This window comes from Lutzomyia longipalpis, chromosome 4, assembly GCF_024334085.1.
Source record: "Lutzomyia longipalpis isolate SR_M1_2022 chromosome 4, ASM2433408v1".
Lineage (NCBI taxonomy): Eukaryota > Metazoa > Arthropoda > Insecta > Diptera > Psychodidae > Lutzomyia > Lutzomyia longipalpis.
In genome coordinates, this window is record NC_074710.1 from 14,285,869 (window position 1) to 14,310,706 (window position 24,838).

The 24,838-nt window shown below is 33.5% G+C and overlaps 4 protein-coding genes and 2 long non-coding RNA genes across 6 annotated transcripts; 2 read left to right on the plus strand and 4 right to left on the minus strand.

Moving 5' to 3' along the window:
* Window positions 1–6,735: 6,735 nt before the first annotated feature.
* On the minus strand, window positions 6,736–11,046 carry LOC129796628 (uncharacterized). The gene is made up of 3 exons (XR_008751247.1): window positions 8,021–11,046; window positions 7,302–7,648; window positions 6,736–6,898 (listed from the first exon to the last, which is right to left on the minus strand). It is a non-coding gene; the product is annotated as an uncharacterized LOC129796628 (long non-coding RNA).
* A 2,296-nt stretch (window positions 11,047–13,342) lies between these two features.
* On the minus strand, window positions 13,343–16,023 carry LOC129796627 (uncharacterized). The gene is made up of 5 exons (XR_008751246.1): window positions 15,803–16,023; window positions 15,603–15,671; window positions 14,880–15,501; window positions 14,276–14,622; window positions 13,343–13,872 (listed from the first exon to the last, which is right to left on the minus strand). It is a non-coding gene; the product is annotated as an uncharacterized LOC129796627 (long non-coding RNA).
* Window positions 16,024–16,331: 308 nt separating this feature from the next.
* LOC129796613 (MAU2 chromatid cohesion factor homolog) lies at window positions 16,332–18,861 on the plus strand. The gene is made up of 6 exons (XM_055838699.1): window positions 16,332–16,663; window positions 16,722–16,910; window positions 16,973–17,333; window positions 17,397–18,027; window positions 18,096–18,298; window positions 18,365–18,861. Exons 1-6 carry the CDS (start codon window positions 16,439–16,441, stop codon window positions 18,604–18,606), a joined length of 1,851 nt encoding a protein of 616 aa, XP_055694674.1. The 5' UTR covers window positions 16,332–16,438; the 3' UTR covers window positions 18,607–18,861.
* On the minus strand, window positions 18,849–20,718 carry LOC129796617 (eukaryotic translation initiation factor 2D). The gene is made up of 2 exons (XM_055838705.1): window positions 19,640–20,718; window positions 18,849–19,555 (listed from the first exon to the last, which is right to left on the minus strand). Exons 1-2 carry the CDS (start codon window positions 20,591–20,593, stop codon window positions 18,908–18,910), a joined length of 1,602 nt encoding a protein of 533 aa, XP_055694680.1. The 5' UTR covers window positions 20,594–20,718; the 3' UTR covers window positions 18,849–18,907.
* A 491-nt stretch (window positions 20,719–21,209) lies between these two features.
* LOC129796623 (coiled-coil domain-containing protein 112-like) lies at window positions 21,210–22,189 on the plus strand. Its single transcript, XM_055838714.1, has 2 exons — window positions 21,210–22,002; window positions 22,069–22,189. Exons 1-2 carry the CDS (start codon window positions 21,324–21,326, stop codon window positions 22,173–22,175), a joined length of 786 nt encoding a protein of 261 aa, XP_055694689.1. The 5' UTR covers window positions 21,210–21,323; the 3' UTR covers window positions 22,176–22,189.
* LOC129796620 (luciferin sulfotransferase) lies at window positions 22,039–24,718 on the minus strand. The gene is made up of 2 exons (XM_055838709.1): window positions 24,610–24,718; window positions 22,039–23,691 (listed from the first exon to the last, which is right to left on the minus strand). Exons 1-2 carry the CDS (start codon window positions 24,704–24,706, stop codon window positions 22,736–22,738), a joined length of 1,053 nt encoding a protein of 350 aa, XP_055694684.1. The 5' UTR covers window positions 24,707–24,718; the 3' UTR covers window positions 22,039–22,735.
* Between the last annotated feature and the right edge of the window lie 120 nt (window positions 24,719–24,838).

Below are 24,838 nucleotides of genomic sequence, written 5' to 3' on the forward strand. Positions count from 1 at the left end.
AGCAACACAAAAAATCCCACATGGTCAGCCAGAGCCGAGGAGCACAGTGATGCCTCAGGAAGAACTCGTAAAATACCATCAAATTGACAAAGGCCCATTTTTTGTGATGATGAAACATCCAGAGAAGCATTTCACGGAATTGGCAAAAATTGCACTCTCAAGTGTGAGGAAGGAAAAAATTGAGAAAATTCTCAGAATCGATAACAACACTGTGAAAGTGAAACTCAGAGATGCAGAATCAGCAAATAAAATCCTACGTAGTCAGAGCTTAGCCAGATTGCAGAATGTGAGTGTATCAATCCCATCGATGTATTTAACATCTATTGGTATCATCGATAATGTGGCTATAAAACACACGGAAATGGAAATATTGGAAGCATTGGAGTGTGATGTGCATGTCACAAAGGTGGAGAGAATGACCAAATGGAATCCCACAAAAAAAGAGGCAGAGCCTCTAGAGATGGTGAAGATCTATTTCCGATGTTTCACGCTACCAATGGCAGTGAAGCTATTTATGATTAATTTCCGAGTGAGATTCTTTTTCCCCAGACCAACATACTGCACCAATTGTTTGAGTTATGGCCATTATAAGAAGATCTGCAAACAGAAGGCCAAATGCGGGAAATGCGCAAAAGAAGTGGAAGGAGAACATGAATGTGCTACCTTCTGCAAATTTTGCGAAATCACTGAGCATACCACAAACTCTAAGGAATGCAAGGAGAGAAAGAGGCAACAGGAAATCACAAAAATAATGATCAAGGGAAAAATGACGTACAGAGAAGCAATCACAGCCATGAGCCAAGGAGATGCAAGGGCAACGGAGTTCCCAAGACTCCCACGAATTGATACGATTGAGGAATACTCAAAGATCAAGGAACTGTTGCAAAATATAGCCGATCTTCAGATCAAAATGGATGTGACTGTGAAGGAAAGTGCCAAAGTGAAGGAGGTCCTAAGGGAAATCTGCACACTTGCAACAGCACAGGAGAGTCAATCAAATCATTCGTTGGTGGTTCGACGCTTATTGACAATACTTGAAGAAAACCAGAATATAATCACAAATGCTTAAGTTATGTCAAGTAAATATAAGAAGTCTTTATTCTAACAGTGATACTCTCATCAAATATTGTAATGATAAAAAAAGTGATTTAGTTTTGTTAAGCGAGACATGGACAAAAGATAATAAAAGTATAAAAATTCCAGGATTCAAAATTTTTCTAAAAAATAGAGATGGAGGATATGGGGGAGTAGGTTGTTTAGTTAGATCTAATATTTGTTCACAAAAAATCACATCGCATAATTATAATCCAGTTGAAATATTAGAAGTAAAGATTATTGTCTCAAATAAAACTTATTATATTATATCAATTTACATAGCACCAGATACAAATATAAGAACAATAAAAGAGAAAATAGAATTACTTTTCAATACATATAATAATAAAGAGAATGTAATAATCGGAGGAGATTTTAACGCACACCATGTACTCTGGGAAGTTAATTCTAAAAATGACAATAAAGGCAAAATGTTATCTGAATTATTCAGCGACTACAATTTTATTTGCTTAAATGATGGCTCTTATACTTACATGAATCAAAATAGAAATTTAAAATCAGCGATAGACTTAACTTTAATCTCACCAAATTTGATAAATAATACTTCATGGACAGTAGATCAAGATAATATTATGACAGACCATTTTCCCATTTTAATTGAGGTTGAAACTAATGGTAAAATCTATTCCAATACAATTAGAGAAAAAATAAACATTAAAAGCATAGAAGAAAAACTTAGTAATTCTTCTCTCAATGGAAATGAAACAATAGAAGATTTTGAAAATAAAATTAAGGTAATTATAAAAGAAAACACGATAAAGATAGACACAGAAAAAAACAAATATGTACCTAAAGCATGGTGGTCAAGTAAATTACAAACATTATGGGATGAAAAGAAAAAAAGATTAAAGATATATAGGATAACACAAGACTATTTTGATTTAAATTTACTTAAGAAAATTTCATGCAAGTTAAAAATTGAAATAAAAAAAGCAAAGAAAAAATCATGGGATGAGTTTTTATTGAAGATAAAGCCAGAAGAAGATAGTAAAACCCTTTGGAGAAATATAAATAAATTTAATCATAAAAAACACAAAATAAATTCAAATATTATAGAAAGTGAAGAGAATATCAAAAGATTTTTGGAAATTAATTTTAAAATAGATGAAGAAACTGTAAATCAAAATGAAATTGTCAATATTAATTATGAATTTTGTACATACGAAAGTATTTCTAATATTATATCGCAAAATAATCACTCAGCTCCAGGCTTAAGCAAAATTTCCAATAGCATACTCAAAATTTTACCAACACAATATATAAATCATATAGTGAAAATATTCAATGATACATGGACAAAACAAATAGTACCATCGCAATGGAAAGAAATAAAAGTTATAGCAATACCAAAACCCAACAAAGATAGCACAAATGTAGAAAATTATAGGCCAATATCACTTATAAATAATATAGCAAAATTATTTAATGCAGTCGTGAAAAATATGCTAAATGAATTTTTGAAAAACAACAATTTACTGCCTGAAAATGTCTTTGGTTTTGTTAAAAATAGAAGTATAAATGATTATATTTTAAAAACATTAGAAACTATAAGACACAATAAGAAATTAAAAAGAAAAGTTCTAATAATTGTGACTGATATAAGTAAAGCTTTTGATAGAGTCAACATAAACATTCTCATAAATAAGATGAAAAGCAAAAAAATTCCTTTAGAAATTGTTAATTGGATAAAAGAATTTCTAACCAATAGAAAAATAATACTAGAAAACGATGAACATTCAGTTAAGATCAACACAAGTTCTGGTTTACCACAAGGTAGCAAGTTAAGCCCGATTTTGTTCAATATTTATACAGCAGAATTACACAGTATGAATACAGAAGAATGTCAAGTTATGCAATTTGCGGATGATATATCTTTGATAGTCTCTGGAAAAAACACACACGAATTATTTGTTAACGCTAATAAGTTTATTGACCAATTTAATGAAAAACTAAATGAGATATGTTTAAACCTAAATCCTGAGAAATGTAGTTATATAGTTTTTGATAGAAGCAGTCTAAATAACAATTATACAATAAGTTTCCAAAACACTATCTTAGAAAGAGTTATCACTCAAAGGATATTAGGAATACATTTAGATGATAAACTCAACTTTAAATCTCATATTAGAACTTTAAAAGAAAATTGTAAACCATACATAAACATGCTAAAAATACTGAGTAAATTCAACGGCGGGGCGCACCCACAAGTTCTCATGAATGTCTACACAGCACTTATTAAATCCCGCATCCTATTTGGCTCTCCTGCTTTCTACGACCACAATAAGACAAATTATGAAAAATACATTAAGAATCCACTACAAATTATTGCAAATCAAGGACTACGAGCGATTATGGGATACACAAAGTCAACACCAATCAACGTAATTTTAGCGGAAACAGGACAATTACCAGTACAACTCGACTTTGAACTTGCTACAGCAAAGTATATAGCAAAAAGGAAATCACTCGGATTGAACTCAGCTAAAATACCTCAAACCATCCACATAGAGGAAACACAAAAGCATCTCCAAGATATAGCATTATTGCAAAATCCAGAAGAAATACCATCAAGACTAAAAATTTCTACAGAAATTGAAGGAAACCTGAGAAAAGCCCAAACAAGCAACGATGCATTAAAAAGAATGGCTCTGGCTACCATCTCGAAGTATGCTGATTGTGAAAAAATTTATACGGACGGTTCTATACAAGAAAACAACAGAGGTGTAGGAATATTCTTCAAAGATAGAGACATAAAATTAAAATATAAAGTGAATCATAGAATATCCATAAAAGAAACCGAGCTGATAGCCATCTACTTAGCAATTGATCAAAGTATATCACTTAATAGTCCCAAAATCGTAGTACTAACAGATTCAAAAAGTGCATGTGCCTCACTAAAAAATCCCAGTGATAAATTTTATGAAAATAAAATAAAAAATCTCATTAGAGTGAATGCCATCGACGTCACAATCCAATGGATCCCAGGTCACATTGGGCTGATAGGGAATGAAGTGGCAGACGGAATAGCAAAAGATGCAGCAAATAGTGGAGATTTATTTTATAATGAAATTTCGGTAAGGGAAGGAGTTAAAATGTGCAAAGAATTGTGTTGGGAAAAGTGGGAGAGAGACTATTGTGTTATAAGTGAGAGTAAAGGGAAGTTCAATTTTGAAATAAGAAATGGTACCCTCAATAGCAATATGTGGTGTAAGGGCAAAAAACTGGACAATAACAAAATAAAAATGATATCAAGACTAAGGAGCGGACATTGTCTAGATAAGAAATTCCTCCATTTAATAAAAGTTGAACAAAATAATCTATGCACCACATGCAATGAAGTGGAGGATTCCGAGCATTTGATCCTTAAGTGTAAAAAATATACCACACAAAGACAATCACATAATATTCTTCAATTCTCCACATTAAAAGACCTAATCAAAAAAATGAACAATAAAACACACCTGGATTTCCTAAATTACATAAAAGTGACAAATGTTAAATTATAAATCCTCGAGATATTTTGACTATCCCTTTGGGATATAGTCTGGTCTCGAAAAGTGAAAAAGTGTGATTCGCTACAATAAATCATTACCCAAGTGAAAACATTAAAAAAAATAATAATTTAACAAAAGATAATTTAGTGAAAAAAAAAAAGTGGTGAAATTTGGCTATATGGATCCGGAAGGAATCCAACAGCCGTACAATTTAAAGTGCAGAAGAAGAAGAAGATATCCTTGCAAAAATAAATTAAAGCGATAGTACCTGAACGATCAATTACATAAAAGGCAAGATCAAGAATCAGGAAGATATTGAGGAAAAAAAATAAAGAAAATAAATTGTGATTTGAAATAAATTAAAATTTAATAAGAAAGAAAATGAACGTAAATTGGCAGCGCTTAAAAGGCTTAAAGGGTAGATAAGGTGTGAGTGAAGGGGCTGAATTAAACCACACATACGAGCACAAAATGTCAGAAAATATCACCAATAATTAAGGAAAAAATTATAATAAAAAAAAAGAAAGAAAATTGTAAAATATTATTAATTTCTGATGCATTTCCCAGGGAAAAGGCCTGTCGATAACATTCGTTTTGACCTTTTCATTCATTCTGGTTATGCAAGAAAAACTAGAGGTTTTGGGGGGAAAACATTTGCCACAGAATGCTTTCCATTCGTCCCCAAAAAGGCTCTTAGTAATTTTTAAATTTTATTAAATTGTTCCGCACTTTCGCGGCTAGAGGTTATAGGGAAAAAACTGTCGCTAAATGTTTCCCGTTCATCCCTAGAAAGGTTCTAAATTCAGCAAAAATTTAATTTAAAAGAATTCCGCAAAATTATAAAGATTCGGAATAAAATACAAAACCCATCTCTCTTCTAATAAAAAAAAAGAAAACGCGGAAAAGAAAAAAAATCTTTCAAAGTGCAAATAAAAGATTTGAAAAAAAAAAATGAAAGTAGCAAAAGCTATTATAAAAAATTAAAAAAAAAATTACTCTGCGAATTCCCGTAATTCACAAAAATTGAGCCAAATAATTTCTGGGAATCGCAGATTTTTCACTGAGGAATGAATAATTCTTCCCGCAAATGAATCACAGGGTAGCTCAGAAAAATAATTTTCTACTAACACAACACAAATTCAGGGTTAAAAAGTTAATCTCTAAAACATAATTTTTTTGCATAAAATTGATAAAATCCAGAAAACATACGTAAGACATGACATACAAAAGTCTTATGACACGTTATATGTAGGCATATAAGATATCTCTAACCTCCGATTGCAAAAATTAGCATTTTTTTCGTAAGAAAATAGAAGAAAGAAGGCTCCTCTATAGCCATATCAATATTTTCATCCTGACTGGGCAAGATTGTTTGAGATGATAAATATCTGCAAAAAGTTTTAAAATTAATCATTTTATACCTAAGTTTTGTTTCAAAGGATTAAAAAAAAGGGTTGCAAAAAAGCTTTTAAAATCACTCGTTATAACCATGAGTTGCAGTAGCATATAAAAATTATATTATGACGAGGTAAATTGTCGCTTCGCTCTAATTTTCCCCACCCCGCTTCGCGGGGATTTGTTGCGCTCAGCGCAAATTTTAGTGAAAAAAAATATGATGGTTTATAAGTAGATTAGAGCCACTTATAAATCCCAAAAGAGTCACTTGTAAAATCCCAAAAATTCGCAAAAAAATGCATGAACCTTATAATGGGGGCTACCTGAAGGGGGGCTTTGGGGGGAAAATGGATACGGCCACTGGAAACCACCTGATATAAGGAACTGTATAGATACGATTACCTTTCTTTATTATATAGGTAGATGTGCATAAAAAACCAAACCTGAGCCCCCAAACCCGTGTGAGCAAATTCCATTTAAATCTATAATATGTGATATTAGTCGGGAGAGGGAGGGGGGCTGAATAATATAGTACCCCCGAAATATTTTTAATATAAAAAAAAACCCTTTATCTGAACCTTCAGCAGGTAGATCCATATTGAGGCCTTCTACCTCCATTTTATCACCATCGGCCCTGCCGTTTCCACAAACAATCATTTCAGGAAATATGCTATATAGATAATTTGCAGTATTTCTGATCATGCTCATTTTATAGTTGATTTTATGTTAATTTTTGGATGGGTTGCATTTAAAATAATAATAATAATTAAAGTTCTTTTAACTTACGTTGTATCGAGGTAGAATTGGAAACATTTCCAGCCCGAAAATCTCCTGTGTGAAGAATATTCTCACCATTTGGTAACTTGAAGACAAACATGGAAGCACCTGGGCAGCTATAAAGAAAAAAAATTCGTTAATTCGTTCAAGTAACAATCATTAATGGAGATTTATATTATTATCGTAAAATAAGTTAAAAGTAGTTTTAAAAAAAACTGAAATAAGGGAAATCACAAAGATATTAATAATACGTTGAATTGCAGCTAAAGAAATTTTAAGATAGAATTTTGTACAGTAAGGTTTTTTTAGTATCGAATTTTTAGACAAATATTTAGGAACAAACTTATCTCTCTGAAATTCATAAAATTTTTTTATCAATTTATTTTAAATATAAAACAAGCTTGAGTGGTATCCTATAGAAGTTGAATTAGTTCTTTCTAAGTCGAAACAAATTAATTTCCTACCCTTCTGAACTCAATCATATTCTTTACTTATTTTGATAAAACTAGATGTCTTTACCTTTTGAATGTTGACATCCCTCACACGATGGTATAGAAAATTGTCTTCCTGGCGGTTCTCTTCAATTGTCGTTGCCATTCTCGTGATAACACAGTGAAAGACACCTGTTTGCACCTTCACCGTTGTTGCTTCCTTCACAACTGGCATCAGTGGTCGATTCTGGCTTCTTCTCTTCCTGCGTCTCAGGCATCGAAGGCGTTTCAACTGTCTCCTGAGCAGCTTTCTCCACCTTATTGGGTTCACCACCTTCCTCAACTTGCTGCTTCTGTTGCTCCGGCTTCTGCTCTTGACCTTCCCTTTTCACCTTACTGTCGGATTGAGATTCAAGTACGGCATTACGCATCACCCTAAAATAGAAAAAAAAAATCAAAATTTGAAATTACAAAATTAATTATTTTAATAATAATACAGTGGGACCCCAGTACAACGACCACTCGGATGTACTCTTCACACTCATTATTATCAATGCGCGAGAGTAGTATAACCAAGCAGTCGTTGTACTGGGGTCCCACTGTAATTCAATGAAAAGTCTAAAGTCCTAAATATTTAGTACCAAACTTATCTCACTCTCTATTCAAGAATTCTTTAGAATTTTTTTCTCAACAAATTAACTCAAGAATTCTTTTCTTTCACTTTGAAGATACCTACTCAAAAGTTCTTACAAATAAATTTCAAAAATGAAATTTCTCAAAATAGAAAAATCTTTCACAGAAACTTACGTGAAATCCTCAAAGTTTATCTGCTCTGGAAGCGTCTCTTGTTTGTCTTCCGGGACACTGACTTAATTGGCTGCTTCTCCGGATCAGAAATGACAATCAAGGAGATCCGTTAATTCCTTCTTGTCATCCTCCTTGAGTTCCCGCAGCCCTGCAATGGCATCTTTAATACCACCGCGTTGCTCCTTCCTCTAGATGTCCTGCAACTTTGTCATGCCGAAGTTCTGTTCCACAAGGTCACATCGAATGTTGACATCCCTCACACGATGGTATAGAAAATTGTCTTCCTGGCGGTTTTCTTCAATTGTCGTTGCCATTCTCGTGATAACACAGTGAAAGACACCTGTTTGCACCTTCACCGTTGTTGCTTCCTTCACAACTGGCATCAGTGGTCGATTCTGGCTTCTTCTCTTATCAGTTTATCTTCCATCACACAATCATCTTATTATATACAAGATAATAAAAGAAAAACATACTTACATTGCCAATTTCCACAAAAAATTGTGATTTTTTTTTGTTTTAATATTTTACGGCCGCGCACATCATATCCATAGGGCCTTCACAGCATCAGCGTTTCACCTTTTTTGCACTTTTTTTTCACAAACACTAGCGCCGTGCCGAAATTTTGCGGAAACACCAATTTTGCACATAATTTTTATTTTTCCAAATTTTCTTTCAGAAAAAGGAGAAAAACTATATAAATGCATCAAAAAGTCTTATATAAAGGTCAAGAAAATAGAATTTCATCTCTAAAACATAAATTTTTGCATAAAATTGATAAAATCCATAAAACATACTTATTAACATGTCTTATGACACGTTATACGTAAGTCATATGAGATATCTCTAACCTCCGATTGCAAAAATAACAAATTATGTGTATAATAAATTATACAAACACAAAGATTAAAAACTTAATTATTTATAAAAATTGTAATAAAAATGTAGACTCACCACTAATTGCATGTATCACGTCTTTCACTAATTCACTTATTTTAATAGTTTTTTATATTTTTAAAGTCTTTTTCACAATTTTTGAGGAATTTTTACACGCGAGAGCTCTTTAGAAGAATCGATTCGTTTCAAAGGTGAAAAAACAATGTTCAATATTTCATGGGTCACTTATAATTTTAGTTTCAAATTTTCTTTTAATATTTCACGAACAAAAATTAATTATAAAATAAAACACCACAAAATCATTTTAAATATAACCACCCTGTCTTTCAATGGGAGGGTTGGTATATATTTATGGCGCCCAACATAATCGAACTAACTGCTTATGAAGAAGAAATTAAAATACAAAAATAAAGTTGCAGGATAATATGGCAGAGGAATCTAGAAAGGAAAGAGTTAACAAAATTAAACTCTTGGAAAAGACATTGAGTTCCACACGAGCCAAAACTTGGGCGGAAAATCCACACCTGAAGAATGAGAAAAGAGACAACAAGGTCCACCATCTCAAGGGTATTCGGTTGGATCTGGAAGGAGGGAACACAGTCAACATCTCGTTCCAAGAACCACAGTGAAACTTCAGGACGAATCCCGATAATTTCCCGGAAAATCTTTATAAAGAAAAGAATTTTCACCGAAAAATCAGACAAAGCTGATCTTCCCGCGGGGGGGGGGGGGGGGTTGCTAAAGAACCATAATAAAGTCGCAATGGACGCGAGAGGTCTCGTGCTATACAAAGAAAAGCTTACCAAGGATATCAGTAACTACCATTAAGCAGATGGAATTGAAAGAGAATGCAAAACTCTTCCTATCAGATATCCTTGCAAAAATAAATTAAAGCGATAGTACCTGAACGATCAATTACATAAAAGGCAAGATCAAGAATCAGGAAGATATTGAGGAAAAAAAAATAAAGAAAATAAATTGTGATTTGAAATAAATTAAAATTTAATAAGAAAGAAAATGAACGTAAATTGGCAGCGCTTAAAAGGCTTAAAGGGTAGATAAGGTGTGAGTGAAGGGGCTGAATTAAACCACACATACGAGCACAAAATGTCAGAAAATATCACCAATAATTAAGGAAAAAATTATAATAAAAAAAAAGAAAGAAAATTGTAAAATATTATTAATTTCTGATGCATTTCCCAGGGAAAAGGCCTGTCGATAACATTCGTTTTGACCTTTTCATTCATTCTGGTTATGCAAGAAAAACTAGAGGTTTTGGGGGGAAAACATTTGCCACAGAATGCTTTCCATTCGTCCCCAAAAAGGCTCTTAGTAATTTTTAAATTTTATTAAATTGTTCCGCACTTTCGCGGCTAGAGGTTATAGGGAAAAAACTGTCGCTAAATGTTTCCCGTTCATCCCTAGAAAGGTTCTAAATTCAGCAAAAATTTAATTTAAAAGAATTCCGCAAAATTATAAAGATTCGGAATAAAATACAAAACCCATCTCTCTTCTAATAAAAAAAAAAGAAAACGCGGAAAAGAAAAAAAATCTTTCAAAGTGCAAATAAAAGATTTGAAAAAAAAAAATGAAAGTAGCAAAAGCTATTATAAAAAATTAAAAAAAAAATTACTCTGCGAATTCCCGTAATTCACAAAAATTGACCCAAATAATTTCTGGGAATCGCAGATTTTTCACTGAGGAATGAATAATTCTTCCCGCAAATGAATCACAGGGTAGCTCAGAAAAATAATTTTCTACTAACACAACACAAATTCAGGGTTAAAAAGTTAATCTCTAAAACATAATTTTTTGCATAAAATTGATAAAATCCAGAAAACATACGTAAGACATGACATACAAAAGTCTTATGACACGTTATATGTAGGCATATAAGATATCTCTAACCTCCGATTGCAAAAATTAGCATTTTTTTCGTAAGAAAATAGAAGAAAGAAGGCTCCTCTATAGCCATATCAATATTTTCATCCTGACTGGGCAAGATTGTTTGAGATGATAAATATCTGCAAAAAGTTTTAAAATTAATCATTTTATACCTAAGTTTTGTTTCAAAGGATTAAAATAAAGGGTTGCAAAAAAGCTTTTAAAATCACTCGTTATAACCATGAGTTGCAGTACCCAGCTAGCCTCTTGTGGCTGTGGCTCCTGTGGCTGCTACGGGGATCCACAGTAGCGCCACCAGACAGTCCCAATTCGTGGCTCTTTCAGTTTTTGCCGTGACCGAAATTGGCGGCCACAGGGGACCCACGAATGGTTGCAAATTGTGACCATGCAGAATTCAATGAATCTTGAAAATCGTATTTCACGTATTTAACACCAATTTAATGTAACAGAAACTTTATAATTTCAAATAGAGATTACTTAAAAATCGATATCAATCGGAAAAGTATAGAATTTTAAGAGAATTAAACATTTTTGTAAAAACGGTCACGAGAGGGTCCCAGAGCAGCCACAGCGGGGACGAGACGTTTACAATTTATGTGGAATATTAGCAGTTTTTTAGCTTTTTCTTGAAAATAAAATATCTGGGCATCTTTAGTATGTTGATAACAACTGATAAATATCATTTTATCTAAAATATAAAGAAAAAAAATTTTTTTTAATCAGCCACAAATGTATAGTCACAGGGGGTCCCCTTTTTTTTGGTTCGTGGCCGCCCTGTGGCTCCTACTTTGGGAAATTTCCCAAAATAATTTTTTGAGCCACCACCGCGGCGCTAGTTATGTTGAGATATTTTTGTGTGAAAGAGAGGCACATAAACGTCATATTCCTATACTCTTCTTACACATTAGAGAAGATTACTTGGTGACAGACCCAAAACGCATTAGGGAGACAAGGATAGAAAAGTGAAACAAATATATATCCGCAAGCGGTGCGCGAACCACGTGGACGGCCACTACGCGGTCACCACACGGCCACAGCGATCCTAAGAAGTGCATGACGTCACAGCGATGCTTCTCACTCACAAGATCAATGATTCTCCGGGAGATCAATGCCAAATGAGTTTAAAATAAAAATATTAGAAAAAAATATTTTTATATTTTTGAATTAAAATATGCTTTTACATTAATTTAAATAATTAAAAATTATCCGAAGATACTTTATTAAATTTTTCGCGTTTTTAATTCCATTTTATCAATGCTCTCTTTAATTACTAATTATATTTTTTGTGATCGTTCAAACCAAAAATCATAGTTATTCATTTTTTAGTCAGAAAATAAATTATCTTTAAAATAAAAACCACTCAATCGATATTTAAGTACGTTCAAGAGAGAAAAAAATATGTTTTACCGCACCTACTAAATAACATGTTAAACGTAATTTTCAATCTTAATCTTAGGTATGAATATAGGTAAAAATTTTAACACAAATATTACTGTAAGTATTTTCCTTTAGTTGAGACAATTGCAGGTAATAAATTGGTTTTATGGTATTGTACTGCCGAAAGGCTTAGTAGGGAAAACTAAAAGATTATGCTCCAGGTAGCAATTCGAGCAGCACTTGGGCATCAATGCATATGTTAATATTGGAAATACCCAAATGTTTTGCAAAAAAACTCTTAAACTTTCCAGACGCACAGTAAAATATATGAATTCATTTTGTTTGCAGAAAATTCATATTATTTAAAGTCTCGAAAACAGCGTATTTTCAGTTTTTAGTCTTTGCAATAGCTATCTATTTTACGTAAGCCTACGAGAATAATGTTTGCAATGGTTCCCTATTTAGCCCATATGAAGCACGTGGAAAAATATCATTACAAATAATCTTATTTTCTTTATAATCCTGGACATTTATTGGCATAAAACAATGTCAGGACCCTTCTAAAAGGGTTTAGTTTAGGTTTTGATCAATATTTTGCAATTTTATTATTTTACCCTAAAAATCGTCAATTTTAAATCATTTAATTAATAAAATTACATTTAGGACCCGCATTTTGAGATTATTCATTAAATTTCAAGACGTAAAGTGGATATCGCATTTATTTCTGAATGGTTGATACCCCGAAAATCTGATTACAAAGTTATGATAATTCTTTGACATATTATTGTATATTTCATGAGGGAATATACCATCGCCATGCCCTCTATGTATGTTGTAGAAATATATTTTGAAAGAATATTTTTGGGATATTTTTGTGGGAAATTTTTCTGGATGCTTGCGCCGTAGCCACGAGCCATCCACAGAGGGGACGTCACAGTGACCGGTCACGATTTATTCCCCATTTGTATGTCACCTGACCGTGTGGTGGCTGTCTGGTGGCGCCACAGGGGCCACCCATATTAGAGCCACTTATAAATCCCAAAAGAGTCACTTATAAAATCCCAAAAATTCGCAAAAAAATGCATGAACCTTAGAATGGGGGCTACCTGAAGGGGGGCTTTGGGGGGAAAATGGATACGGCCACTGGAAACCACCTGATATAAGGAACTGTATAGATACGATTACCTTTCTTTATTATATAGGTAGATGTGCATAAAAAACCAAACCTGAGCCCCCAAACCCGTGTGAGCAAATTCCATTTAAATCTATAATATGTGATATTAGTCGGGAGAGGGAGGGGGGCTGAATAATATAGTACCCCCGAAATATTTTTAATATAAAAAAAAACCCTTTATCTGAACCTTCAGCAGGTAGATCCATATTGAGGCCTTCTACCTCCATTTTATCACCATCGGCCCTGCCGTTTCCACAAACAATCATTTCAGGAAATATGCTATATAGATAATTTGCAGTATTTCTGATCATGCTCATTTTATTGTTGATTTTATGTTATTTTTTGGATGGGTTGCATTTAAAATAATAATAATAATTAAAGTTCTTTTAACTTACGTTGTATCGAGGTAGAATTGGAAACATTTCCAGCCCGAAAATCTCCTGTGTGAAGAATATTCTCACCATTTGGTAACTTGAAGACAAACATGGAAGCACCTGGGCAGCTATAAAGAAAAAAAATTCGTTAATTCGTTCAAGTAACAATCATTAATGGAGATTTATATTATTATCGTAAAATAAGTTAAAAGTAGTTTTAAAAAAAACTGAAATAAGGGAAATCACAAAGATATTAATAATACGTTGAATTGCAGCTAAAGAAATTTTAAGATAGAATTTTGTACAGTAAGGTTTTTTTAGTATCGAATTTTTAGACAAATATTTAGGAACAAACTTATCTCTCTGAAATTCATAAAATTTTTTTATCAATTTATTTTAAATATAAAACAAGCTTGAGTGGTATCCTATAGAAGTTGAATTAGTTCTTTCTAAGTCGAAACAAATTAATTTCCTACCCTTCTGAACTCAATCATATTCTTTACTTATTTTGATAAAACTAGATGTCTTTACCTTTTGAATGTTGACATCCCTCACACGATGGTATAGAAAATTGTCTTCCTGGCGGTTCTCTTCAATTGTCGTTGCCATTCTCGTGATAACACAGTGAAAGACACCTGTTTGCACCTTCACCGTTGTTGCTTCCTTCACAACTGGCATCAGTGGTCGATTCTGGCTTCTTCTCTTCCTGCGTCTCAGGCATCGAAGGCGTTTCAACTGTCTCCTGAGCAGCTTTCTCCACCTTATTGGGTTCACCACCTTCCGCAACTTGCTGCTTCTGTTGCTCCGGCTTCTGCTCTTGACCTTCCCTTTTCACCTTACTGTCGGATTGAGATTCTCGTACAGCATTACGCGTCACCCTAAAATAGGAAGGAAATCAAATTTTTCATTACAAAACTAATAATTATTTGTTTAAAAATAATTCAATGAAAAGTCCTAAATATTTAGTAACAAACTTATCTCACTCTCTATTCAAGAATTCTTTAAAGAGAAAAAGATCTTTCTTTTTCAACAAATTAACTCAAGAGTTCTGTTCTTTCACTTTGAATTTCTTGAAGTTCTCAAAAGTTCTTAAGAATAAATTTTTTTCTAAAAAAAATCTTTCACAGAAACTTACGTGAAATCCTCAAAGTTTATCTGCTCTGGAAGCGTCTCTTGTTTGTCTTCCGGGACACTGACCTAATTGGCTGCTTCTCCGGATCAAAATGACAATCAAGGAGATCCGTTAACTCCTTCTCATCATCCTCCTTGAGTTTCAGCTGCCCTGCAATGGCATCTTTAATACCATCGCGTTGCTCCTTCATCTAGATGTCCTGCAACTTTGTCATGTCGAAGTTCTGTTCCGCAAGATCACATCGAATGTTGACATCCCTCACACGATGGTATAGAAAATTGTCTTGAAGTAAACGACAACAATTGTCCTTAGAGAATTCTGCCTGTCCAGAATTTTTTGCTGGTCACCCAATTCCTTCAGGCTCTCTTCAATTATTGTTGTCATCAGTGGTCGATTCTGGCTTCTTCTCTTCCTGCGTCTCAGGCATCGAAGGCGTTTCAACTGTCTCCTGAGCAGCTTCCTTCATCTTAATGTATTTACCACATTCGTCAACTTGCTGCTTCTGTTGCTCCGGCTTCTGCTCTTGCTAGACCTTTTTTTTCACCTTACTGTCGGATTAAGATTCATGTACGGCATTACGCATGCAATCTACATCTAGATAGTCCTGGAATTAAAAGACATCACCCTAAAATAGAAAAAAAAATCAAATTTTTCTTTACAAAACTAATTATTTGTTTGAAAAAAATGCAATGAAAATCTGAAAAAGTTAGAGGAAAGGTTGCTTACATGATATTAAGTATTTTCCGGAGTACTTTGGTGTAGTTTTACAGTCCGGAAAGAAGAAATAATCATAACCTAAAAGGAAGAGAAAAAATATTTAGGATTTTTATGAAAATATCTTGGATATTAGTTTATCTTCCACAACGCAATCATTCTATTACTTATTATATGTGTAGTACAAGGTAATAGTAGAAAACCATACTTACAATGCTTTTTTCCACCAAAAATTGTGAATTTTCGTCACAGCGTCAGCGTTCCAACATCTCTGCACTTTTTTCCTCAAACACTAGCGCCGCGTAGAAAGGCGGAAAACCCATTTTTACATTATTTTTCCAAATTGTCTATTTCAAAAAACGAGGAAAACTATATAAACGCATCTAAAAGTCTAAAAATAGAATTTCTTCTCTAAAACATAAAATTGATAAAACTGATAAAATCCTTAATACATCGTTAATAGTAAGACATGTCACACAATAGTCTTATGACACGTTATATGTCAGTCATATGAGATATCTTTAATCTTTAATTGCAAAAATGGGCAATTTTTTCGTTAGAAAATAGAAAAAATGCCTAAAAACATTCTAGGTTCTTAAAAAGGCTCAGAAACATAAAATTTTCCCTCCTAATCAATTTTTTTTGCATGAAATTGATAAATAAGACATATCATATAAATGTCATATAACATGTCCTCAGAAAGTCGTATGTCATATTCTAAAGATCGGACTCTGTGGTAGCGGGATTTTTTTTTAGAAATGTCATAGTATGGAGGCGTGAACGTCAAATTGTTTTCAACATATTACTTCAATTATACAATAGCATTGTTGGTGACATTATTAGAAAAAATGTCTTCTTCACAGGATTCTTGCTACATCTCCCTTTTAGGATTGGCTGAATACTTTCGCACATCAAATCCACCGGAAATACGAAAGAGTATACAATGTTTGCAAGCATTAAATTCTCTTCATCCGCCACAGAAAGTAGAAGCTCGAACGAATCTCCAGATTGGACAACTTTTAATGGCCCATACGAGTAACTATGATTTGGCTCGATTTCACCTGGAACAAGCGGTTTGTAAGCCAAATTTTAGAGATTTTGTACCAATTTAATATATATTTTGTATTTCAGTGGACACTAGCAGAAAATATTGTTGCATTTGATGATGTAAAATTTGTAACAGCTAGCCTTTTGGCACAGTTATATCAGCAACAAGAAGACGTCAGCTCGCTCCCGAAATCGAATAAAGTTCTTAGAAAGGCAATTGAACTTTCACAGTCCAATTTTTACTGGCATAGTCGATTGCTTCTTCAGCTTGCTGTAAGTTTATTATTATAACCTTCTTTTTCAAAAAAATGTGCTATTATATCCACTTTCTTTAGCAACTTCACGCGTCAAACAAACAATTTATACTTGCAACTGAACTTCTATCTGTGGGTATTGATGTCAGCGAGGAATACAATGCCGTTTTTATGAAAATCCTTTTTATGCTGAGCAAAGCAATGATTTTAATTGTTGTACGAAGGACTAATGAAGTTACAACTATTCTTAGTCTAGCAGGAGCTATTATAGAGACACAGCTCCACAATTTACACCAGAAGGAATACATTAAGGTATTTTTTCTTGTTCTCCAAGTATGCTACTATCTCGTGATTGGACAGGTGAAAACGGTTAAACCGTATCTAAAACTTCTTCAGCAAAGTATTCAGATAATCATGGCACCAAATTTTCCTTCAGACGAAGGTAATTTATTTATTTTATTATTTAGTTTTTTTACATTTTACCTGATATTTTTTTCTGCTGTAGGTGTAGCCAGTTGTGGAAACACAACTGAGAATATAATGTGGCTTCCGAAGGAACAGCTCTACGTTCTCGTATATCTGGTAACAGTATCTCATTCAATGATGGCTGGATACATGGATAAGGCACAGAAGTATACGGAAAAAGCGTTGTCACAAATTGACAAGCTTAAGCAGGCAAAGAAACAGCCAATCCTCTATGTCTTTCAGATAATCCTTATGGAGAATATTATTATGTGTCGTTTAGTGATGGGAAATAAGTTCATTGCCATACAGGAAATAGCTTTTGCACGCGATATTTGCCTACAATCACCCAATAGTCAACTAGTCGTAACTCATTTGGCTCAGCTACATTGCCTTCTTGGCCTCTACTCAATGTCTATAAGCTTATTTGAGCACGCTGAGAGACAGTTTATTAGTTGCATTGATGAAACACATGACAGAGAACTAAAACTTTTTGCTAATCTTAATCTGGCAATAGTGTATTTGCGAACAAAACGAGAACAGCAGCTGGGTTTAATTCTCGAAGCAATATCAGTAGAGAGTGCACATTCATTACACAATCAAGCACTTCTTGGAAGTTTCTACTACATTCAGGGACTGAATTCTTTTTATAAAAGTAATTTTCATGATGCAAAGTAAGTTCTATGAGATTCATCTTTTATATAAATACATAGATGTAAATAAAAAAAAAATATTTTTCCAGGCGTTTTTTGCGTGAGACACTCAAAATGGCTAACTCGGAGGATCTTAATCGTTTAACAGCATGTACTCTAGTTCTCTTGAGTCATGTATTTTTAAGCATTGGTAACTCCAAAGAGAGCATGAATATGGTGACACCGGCAATGCAGGTAGCTTCCAAGATACCAGATATTCATGTCCAACTATGGGGAAGCGCTATTCTAAAAGGTTAAAATTATTAATGAATTTCTATCGCCTATCTTTAATGAATCTAATGCAAAATCTTCTCAACAGATTTGCACCGAATGTCCCGTGATACAATTCTTGAGTCAGAAGCTTATAACAATCACTTGGCATTCTCTCAGACTCTACTAGCAGATCACTATAAATGCACAAAATCATCTGAGCACAATCTCATCAATTGGTTTACAGGACTTCCACCCACGTCTAATTTAGCCACTGAATCATGCTCCAGTGTAACTGCAAGCTGTGAAATGAACATGAGTTCCAGTTCAACAGCATTTTCATCACAATAAATTAAATTGAAGTTCACTTTGCAGTAGAGGTCTAGATCTAAGAAGAATAATATGATGCACATCCCATGTGGACCTCTACTGTATTTTAACATTTTGAGGTGTTAAAAAATAGTAATAAAAAAAAGCTTCTTGGTGTCTTCAAATACAGTAATGAATATTTGTTAGGTCATATTATAACGATAAAACGACACAAAAAATCCTGATAAATTACTACTATTAAATGACGGAATAAAAATAATACATTTGACTAAGAAATATACACATTTTATTATTACATTTACAATATTTTTTTTATCTTCATTTATTTATTTTTATTTTTTTTTGGCTCTTTGCCAGCTAATTCTAAGCCTGATACCTTTCCTTTGGGAATACGATAAGTTTCAGTAAGAAGATTATAAACAAAGCGAACTTGATTGCCTTGTATGAGAAGAGTATCTCCTTTTGCAGTGGCCGTTTGAATTACTGTTGTGCTTGCCTGAACTCCAACTTTGCATCGATTAGCAAAATCGGGAATAAAGATGCCATGTGAGTCTAAATTGCTTACGAGTGTGACCTTTTTGTTGCCTTTCCGCGTACTGAGGCTTATCTGAATATTAAGTACTTTGTCCCTTTCTTTAGCGCGCATCTCAAAATTAGCCGGCATTTTAGCAAGTATATCCTGTAAAACCGTATTATAGCTCTCCAAAGAGTTGACCTGACCCCCGCAGATTCCCGCAAGAACCTCATCAAGTTTGATAAGTTTCCCATTTTCCTGGATGAGATTTCTCTTCTTTACATACTGCATTAAATGTTTCTCTATCTCATTTTCCTGTAAGCCCTTTCCGCTTTTATGAGAATAGATGGAAAAAAAAGCAAATGTAGCGTCTGAAACAATGTAGAGTTTTGTCATTGCAGTTAGAAGTTGGATGGGTAAATCTGCAGGTGTTGAATCAATATTAGATGATTTTTTCTGCATTGGAAAAAAAGACACAAGTTCTTTATGATCAAAATCAATCGATACGATCTTTTCGATACCCTTCTTCTCTTCATGCACCTCTAAAAATCCTTCTTCGACCATTTGCTGCATAAATTTAGTGAACTTTTTGTATGAGGTGTCCTTAATGTTAAAGTTCTCTGGAGCTACAACTTGCACATGATTTGCATAGAAAGTGCTAGTGAGTAGTGGAAGCGTGAGTTTCTGTCTGTCGAATTTTAAAGCAGTCAGGAAAGCCTTTTTCAGTACATCATCTGGAGATTGTTCCTCTTTTTGATTTGTCCCTTCCACTTCGTCTATGACTCCAACTGAATTATCAAGTTCTATGTGATCGTCTTTACTGGTCAATGATCCAGTATCTATCCTTCGTTGTGCGTTTTCGGCTCCTAGCTCTGGGAAATCGGTTTCTGTGAGCTCCGGTACAGCGCATTTTCCGACAGGAATCTGCGAGCATGCTGTGGGTTCAATAGCCCATAACTTGTCACCAAATACATGGAGGATTTCCACGCAAACTCCATTTCCACCGTTAAGGTACAAATCATTGCTTGATTGCGAAAAAATTCCCACAGCGCATACGTGTGTGTTGGAAGTTAAGTTTACAGCTACAACATCCCCTCGGCTGATACATCCCCAAGCTTGCACTCCTTTACCCTGTTTGACGACTCCTCGTGCCATTAGATTAGCTCCTTTGGCCATGATTGGTAAAACCGAAGGATGTGTTGTTATTTTTGGCAGAAGATCTGCAACCAGCCACATGGTATAAACCGTAGGATAAATATTTCCACTTGCTAATTCAAAGAACATAGGCTGCTTCTTTTCCGAATAAACTAAAACTGTACTCCCTGAATTTGTAATAATTTTTGTATGATAGATACACCCAGATGACGGAAAAATACAACAGAAATTTTTATCTGATAAGTTGGGATATTTTCCTGCGATTTTGTTGTAGAGTTTATTTCTGTCACTGCTTCGGAGCACAGTTTTACTTTTCACTTTAAATTGTTTAATAAACATTGTTTTTAGGCTTTTACGGCTTTTTCACAATAAGTTTTTTTTTGGAAACTCAATAAAAATTAAAGTGATTTCACAACAATGTCAATGTCAAAATTTCTTTTATTTCTGAAACGTCGTCTTCTTCTTGTTTGACAGTATATCGACATCGCAACACAGCCGAAACATATGTTTTAAATTTTTTCATGAATAAATGAAATATTTGGTATGTTTTTTTATATGATACAGTTGTTGCGCTTGCTCAAAGAGGAATCAATCTTAACACTTGGAGGACCCAACATTTAGCATAACGCAGAGAACAAAATGGGTACTCAGTACCAATTGTTAAAATATGCAGTTTATCAGTTTATTGAACCAAATTATATTTATTAAAGAAAATCATCACTGAAAAAAATTGCGTAGAATTAATGGTAAAGTGCCAATTAAATCGACTTTTTTTTGCTATACAATTTTGTATAATTTACTATAGCGCCTACATCATCACAAACTTTTACGGTTTTAATATTTTTATAATTACTAATTAATTAATCATCCCAATCATCCCTTATCCAACTGTTATTTTTGTATGCTATATTTTTCCTAAATACACAAAGTATACCTATATAAATTATGTAAGCAACAAACAGGGTTTCTATGGCTATACATACAACCTATATATACAACCTAAATAAACCCAAAATATTTCTATTATAAAGTTTTTTTTTTCATTTCAAGTCTGTTAAGTCTCGGGAAAATGGCAGAAGTTAAAATCACTAAGCGTTCTCCTATAGCTTGTACTTGCCTCCTTTCAAAGTTAAAATGCCAAGAAAACTATTTAATCAACGTACAGCCGAATCTAGAAGTATTTCTGGAAGATGAAGAGTCCACATCTGAAGAAAAAAAACTTCTCGCTGAAATTGACTTTCTACAAAAGAGATCAATGATGGATTTAATTTCTGTAGAAAAAACAGCACAGAAAATTGTGAACAGTATGCGGGAATCAATTGCAGAGTTAAAAGGATTGGATATAAAAATCCAGAATTATAATCTTAAAGAATATCGGGAACGTATTCTACGGATTGAGGAAAATATTGTAAAAATGCAAAATACTAATAAGCTTAATATTGGAAAGCTGAAATTTGAGAATATAGACATTATAGAAGCAATTCCACTATTTGTTGATCTTATTAAAGATGAATACAGAACGTATAATATTGTCCCCCATAGAGTATCACAGATGCATTTTAGAACACTCAAGCCTGTCGATGAATATTTATATAAGGATGTAAAGGCGTTTGACCAGTTTCTCAAAGATTTTGGTGGACATACAGGGGGATGGGAAGACGAACAGCATGTAATATTTATTAAATACAAAACCAAATATCACAAAAACATCCAAAAGATCACAGAAATTCTCCTAGAGCTCATACCTGGTGAGTACCTAAATATTAAGTATAATCTTAAAAAAGTTTTCTTGATATTTTATATTTTTGTTATAGGTATAACAACAGATGATATTAAAAATCATAACAAATGGTTTGAAGAATACATGAAATTGAAAGAAAATCGCAAGAAAAAATTGGAAGAGTGGAGAAAGTCTAAATAAAAGAGTAGAAAGTCGGCATTTGCACTTATAATTAGTCAAAAATAAAATATACCTGAAGATTGATCGGGGGGTAGACAAAGCCCTTTTTTACCCGAACACAGCAAATAATGGCGGACGGTTTGCAGAGAAATTAAAGGAAGAAAATGACGTCACTTTATTTCCAAAAAGTGCATCAAAATTTTTAAAATCAGTTTTAGTGCATTAATCTTCGTGAGACACCCCTCAAAAGCTATCAATCGATAGAATATTAAATTATCTATCCAGTGGTGGTGGATTTTTTCAGATTGAAGCATTTTCCTGGGTGTCTCAGCGAGTGAGCAGTGAATTCCTATGGAAATAGAGTCTTTGTCTACCCCCTGAGATTGATCAATAAAGCTCAAAATACTAATAAAATTTTTCAACAAGGTCAAAGAAAAACTTTGCTTCTGACCTAATTCTTTTAAAGTTTCTAATTTACTACATTTTTTGAAAAAAAAAATGATTTGATAAAAACAGATTTAGATAGGTATGAATATTTTTAAATCTGAACTTTAACATTTCCTATTTTAGTCATATTTTAACTACAACAGATCACAAGGAAATTTAAAAGGTAAATCTTTGGAATTCTTAAGTATCCAATTTTTTACTCTTTCCTTTAATTCTGGTGTGTACTCCTCACTCCATCCATCAGTTTTCCCGCGTCTAACAAATTCTTGTTCGCCACTATTCAATAAATGAATCTCCTTGAGTTCAGTACAATTAACAGAATTGTTCTTTCGGAATTGTTCAATGCTAAGATAATTCGAAAGGCAATCTATGTCCATATCATTTAATGACTTCCCGAGAAAGTCTGCTACACGTCTAATTGTGGAAGTGAGGTCGGAATTCATGTCTTCGTATAACATAAAAAGGACATTTGGATGATCTCTGTGCTCCCATCCTTCGCGAATATGTGTCCAGTAAGGCATCCAAGGTGCTAAGTTGCGTTCAAAGTAACCCCAGTAGGTGTGGAAGTCTCCTGTATATCCTTGAGAGCGATAAAGACGATTTAAATGGTAGAAGGATACCGCTACATCTCGTGGATTCCGTGCTACATAGATAATTTTAGCACCAGACTTAAGCACACTCGGTGGTAACAAACTGAATGGAAAGTGAGTTTTAATAAAGCGCCTCTTAGTAATATTTGGCAAAAATGTATACGCTGGCACCGATATTTCATCCACAAATGCTTGATTCTGCGGCGATTCGGTATTAAGCCGCATCAGTTCAGCCTTTGTCTCAGGATGCAGGAATGCAGCAAACTCGAAAAAGGGAAAGCGCTTTGTGAGTGGTTCTCTCTGAGCTCCTTGGTAGTCCAAGTCATTGGCAATCATCCATACGAGTTCTTGCGTCCAGGTTGTACCTGAACGTGGGAATGTTACAACCCAAATATCATCTGAACGTGCTTGAAAATTGTAAAACTTCTCTGCCATGCTGCTATATTGGCTAGGAAAGAACCATTTCTCCTTTCCAACCTGCACAAATCCTGTTTTTTCTCCTAAAAATATAAGGTAAAAATGTAGTACCTACTTATAAATTGTTTTCTTAATATTTCAAGTATTATGTAACTTCAAAATAATATACAAATCAAAGTTTAGTACCTACATAAATTAAAATAAAAATAATGCATTTTTTATTGTCCTTTGAACTCATTGTTTTTTTTCTAAATATTTTTTTTTTAAAAAGTCAATGTAGTTGACTGAAAAAGCGAACGCAATGTCATATGTATTACAATTCTACGTGGTAAAAAAAGTGAATAAAAAATTATTAAAAGATCTGACTTTGCAGTTTTCTTCCTACAACTCAAGAATAAATAAATAACTAACTCAGAAAATTTACGAAGAAATAAAATTACAGTCGTGATCGTGCAGTAGGACCGTCGTCAAAAAAAGTTCTCCGCGGTAAAACGGCTTCAAAATGAGGAATTTTGCCTTCGTAGTAGGACAATTGGTATCCTACCTTTCCAATAGTACTTATTGTCCCACTGCGAAGGCGAAATTCCTCATTCTGAAGCCGTTTTACCGCGGAGAAGTCATTTTGACGACGGTCCTACTGCACGATCACGACTGTATGTGAAATACTTGGTGTTAGAGTTAACCACGAGTGGAACACAAAGCAGTGTCAAATTTGTATCCACATAAAGAATATAATATTTACAGTAAAACTTATCTACGCCAGTGTGTTAATTGTCGATCTCTCTGACCTTTTGAGCTTGTGATTGCCATCCCATATAGTTTTTTTTGTTTCTTATAAAAAAAAAACAAAGTGAAGTAAATATTGAAGAATTGTCCCCAAAAAAACAGTAAAAAAATATTTGAAAATTATATAATAGGTACTTTCTTGAATTAAAATATATAATTCGAGAAAAAATCTCAGTATATAAATAGGTAGGTACATAAAACATAGAAAAGCTCACCTGTAAAGTCCTTGAGGAGTTGATCATTAAGTTCCGGTTCTATTTTTTTAATCTCAAATGGAAAGTTTAATTCACCTTTGTTATTATTGAATTCCATTTTACACGAATTTTTTATGCTTCACCCTAGACTGGAGGGTGAGTCGTAACCACAACAGATTACGTCTCTCTGTAACAGTGGATCAAAACACACTGACTGACTTGCTTTAGCTGGTTCGCCTTTTCAAGATCA